The 4,180-nt window shown below is 43.4% G+C and overlaps 1 protein-coding gene across 1 annotated transcript; it reads left to right on the plus strand.

Annotated features, from left to right (window-relative positions):
• The first annotated feature begins 212 nt into the window (after nt 1-212).
• Nucleotides 213-3,793, plus strand: LOC126334800 (cuticle protein 21-like). The gene is made up of 2 exons (XM_049997433.1): nt 213-302; nt 3,238-3,793. Exons 1-2 carry the CDS (start codon nt 291-293, stop codon nt 3,694-3,696), a joined length of 471 nt encoding a protein of 156 aa, XP_049853390.1. The 5' UTR covers nt 213-290; the 3' UTR covers nt 3,697-3,793.
• The last annotated feature ends 387 nt before the right edge of the window (nt 3,794-4,180 follow it).

Genomic DNA, 4,180 nt, shown 5'->3' on the forward strand with positions numbered 1-4,180 from the left:
ATGTTCATACGTGGGCACCCAGTCAGAAGTTGCACGACGACGAATGAGTGCACGCTTATATACGTGTCTACTGCAGCCTCACTCGTGACCCACTGGGTCAGCCGACTTATATTTTAGGCGTGTGTAATATCGCTTTGGCACACGCCCCATCGGTTGTTTATGCGATTTGGCAAGGGCCCGGCAGCCCCTGTTCGAATCCTGTCTGACGGGGTCGCAGCCGGCGAGGCTGGTATAAAAGCCGTGACCGGGAGCTGGGTGGGCACTCCACGCTGAATACTTACACCGGGAACATGGCCTGCAAGGTGAGACACTGAACCGTTATGTGCTGAGAGTCACTTGGTGTGAAGTGCTGTCTTCATTAATGTACTCATACACTAAATTGTGCAACACGTTTAGATACCGAGCATCGTAACCAGCTGTCACTTGCGGAACGATCTACGACGAAATTGATGAACATAGTTAAGAGTGTTTCTTCCGGAGCTTTGTTTACTTACGGTAGTCTTCAGACACAGGTGACTGCTAATATTTCGCTGCTGTATACAAATGTCATTGTAGCTATAGTGACTTTACAAAAGGAAATAACAAATTCCAAATAAATGCGTTTCTGATGTGTTGACATCGTCATGAAGACTTTTACATAACAACTAAGGCTCTGATGATGAAATCATGACTCCTAAAAGCAAAGTGGCGCGGTATAATACTTCTGATAAGAGAGTAGGCGGAGTTCATTATTAAGTTTTCCAGTGGACAAATGAACCACGATTTCTGATTTTACACACCATTGTTTATTTCCTACGAATGAAGGGGGAAGATTAGCGTTTAACGTACCGTTGACGTCGAGGTCATTAGAGACAGAGCTAAAGCTCCCATTATTTCAAGGATGGGGAAGGAAATCGGCCGTACCCTTTCATAGGAACTACCCCGAACTTTGACCGGAGCGCTTTAGGGAGATCATGGAAAACCTGAACTAGGATAGCCGGAAGCGGATCTGAACCATTTTTCTCGCGAATGCGACTCTAGTGTGCTAACCATCGCCCCATCTGGTTCGGTAGTTTCTACGCTTCCTCATCACTCGATCAACATTACTACGATACCATACTTTCATTCTTTACTCTCATAGACATGGATCATTAGCATTTCTATTTGGGCCTTCAACTGTAGCACATAAGCAACAATACAAAAATTGGTGCTCCAGTGAGATGTAAATTCTAGAAATCTGTTAAAGTAACTGTGTTTGTGTTGCTCATATAAGTCCTAATTTCACCGTCGCAGTAAACCGCTTAGGAACGTATTACATACCTTTTAGAAAAACACCACGTTAAAAAATAAGGAATTAAATTTATGAGCAACATTAATAGTACTTCTGGATCTGTTTTTATTGCCGCCGTTTGGTTTGGCGTTTATTTGAGGTAACAATATAAAACGGAATGCATACAATAACAAGATTCAATAGCGCACCCAGAAAACATGATAAGTCGAAGGAATAATGTTTTTATTTAACGTACCCAGACATAAAAGTTTAGTTCGAATTGATCACGAATAGGGTAAATTATGGACCGTGTTCTTGTCGAAGAAACTAGAATTCGTAGGAAGTGGTCTAGTACACCACTGTATCTAAAAGAGTGTGGCCAAACGTGTATTTGAACACTATTGCGAGTCTATTGCCTTAACTACGGAAAGTGTACACATTCTAAAATATCGTTAAGCTTGCAGTGTTCAAATGTTACCGATTTAATCTAACATGAAATCATTGTCTTCGTTATGATTTAATTAAAAACGCCAGCAGCTTTGACGTTATAGGTAATAAAATACGCCGGCTTGTGTGGCTGAGCGGTTCTAGGCGCTACAGTCTGGAAACGCATGACCGCTACGATCGCACGTTCGAATCCTGGCTCGGGCATGGATGTGTGTGATGTCCTTAGGTTAGTTAGGTTTAAGTAGTTCTAAGTTCTAGGGGACTGATGACCTCAGAAGTTAAGTTCCATAGTGCTCAGTGCCATTTGAACCATTTTTAAATAAAATACCAAAGGAAAATATTTTGCACTCTAGCTGGCTGAATGTGCCAAAATAAACATTCCCAATAAGTGCAAAACAATATTTTTTTCAGTACATGAATGTTACGAGTTCCGTACACCCTAATTATACGAATGTCACGAAGAAATCTGACTTCAATAACTACGGCATGAGTGCGGAATATTACGTCGTTCCACATTAGTACATTTGACTGTTTTCGAACACTGAAGGCGTTATGTATGCAGAGGAGAGACAATGAGTTAGTTAGAGAAATATACAAATTTTACCTCAGGGTAGTTGTGTGCAAAAAACATTACTAAAAATGGCTATCAGTACGTCGTGTATGTGGTAATGTTGACGAAATAGTAGCGGTAATAAATTTTGTTATCCTGCTTCATGTGTAACGTAAATCTGATAAATGTGCTCAAGATGTTTCCTGCACTATTGGAGACATATTTAGTCTGTCAGGTCCAGCGTAAATAGGAAGAAAGCAGTTTTGAAGTTATTAACTGAGTATCAAATTTATCACTGCACTAAAGGGGCTATAGCATTATTATTACAAACAGTACTGAGTAATACGTGCGGTAGAAGACAGGTGGTTTCTGAACTGACAAACGCAGAGTCAACTATTCAAATACAAGACGAAATTCTAGAATAAACTGTAGTCTGTACATCAGAGAGAGTGTCATATTAGAGGAGATTTCATTGGAAATAAATTTCCCAACGCGCTGTTCTTCAGCGATTGCGGTTGATAGGAAGGCAAAAGGTAATTATCCATACGCAATTTATTTACCTTCTGCTTCCAGCTCTACTGGAGGTAGAGCGTAAAAATTAATTAACTGCTTTTGCCCTGGTACTTTTTATTTTGATGTCATAATTGTTGTAGTCTCGCTCGGTGGTATATGAAGTTAAATCTTGACGTATACGAGGTATTTTAGAATACTGATGTACTGTTTTTTTTTTTACAATATTGCAATGTTTGTGATGTTATGAAGTACTAAGCATGCGTACTATGCGGACGCATAATGTATCGTATCACCTAGTTCCGTATGCTGTTAGATTTTTGGTAGCCATTCTACGTGGCAAATATTGGTGGCTCCTTACATCTTGCACAAACGCGGGATGTATCATTAAGATGGATGAATCACTAGAAGAGTGGTGATTAGGGACGTGGAACCTGAAGTAAGCGACCTGTATTTTGAGAAGTGCTGTTCTCTGTCGCAGCTGATCGTCCTCGCCGCCCTCGTGGCCGTGGCCCGCGCCGGCTACCTGGGCGCCCCCGCCGTCGTCGCCCCCGGCCCTGCCATCGCTGCCCGCGCCTACGCCGCCCCCGTGGCCTACGCCGCCCCCGCTGTGAGGGCGGTTGCCGCCGCCCCCGCTGCCGTCGCCGCCGAGTACGACCCGCACCCACAGTACAGCTACGGCTACAGCGTGTCTGACGCCATCACCGGCGACTCCAAGAGCCAGCAGGAGTCCCGTGACGGTGACGTCGTCCAGGGCAGCTACAGTCTGGCCGAGCCCGACGGCTCCATCCGCGTTGTCGACTACACGGCTGACCCCGTCAACGGCTTCAACGCCGTCGTGCACAAGGAGGCCGGCGTGCACGCCGCCCCCGCCATCGCCGCCGCCCCCGCCATCGCCGCCGCCCCTGCCCTGGCCTACGGAAAGGCCTACCTGCATTAAAAATCTCTCCAGTCAACATGTATTCACATAAATACTATGTACAAAGCCATATTTATTAGTGTACCTGGAATGTGTAACATAAAAACAGTTACAAACATCTTTTCTCTTTACTGAACCCTAATTTCCTTTTCAAATGAAATATGGTTTTGTTGTGTAAGTAAAGTACATAGAGAGTGAGTCAGTAGGAAAGGTCCACGCTTTGACAAGTGGTAGTATTAGTTAGTGATAGTGATTGCTAACAAAACTCTTCATATGGACGTATGCAGTATTCCAAAGGGTTTGAGAGACAGAACACATTTAACGTACATTGTTATTTATTTTCTGTATTATTCAAAAGCAAAGGTAAGCAGTGACTGAGACGAGAGTCATACAGGCTTGTAGTCTGTCGTCGATGTTACCTAGCCTGGACATTGACCAAGCAGTAACAGAAACAAACACAAATTTGGAGAGGAATTTTAAGTTCGGAGTGTAGGAATAAACACTT

Source organism: Schistocerca gregaria, chromosome 2, assembly GCF_023897955.1.
Source record: "Schistocerca gregaria isolate iqSchGreg1 chromosome 2, iqSchGreg1.2, whole genome shotgun sequence".
In the NCBI taxonomy this organism is placed as follows: Eukaryota; Metazoa; Arthropoda; class Insecta; order Orthoptera; family Acrididae; genus Schistocerca; species Schistocerca gregaria.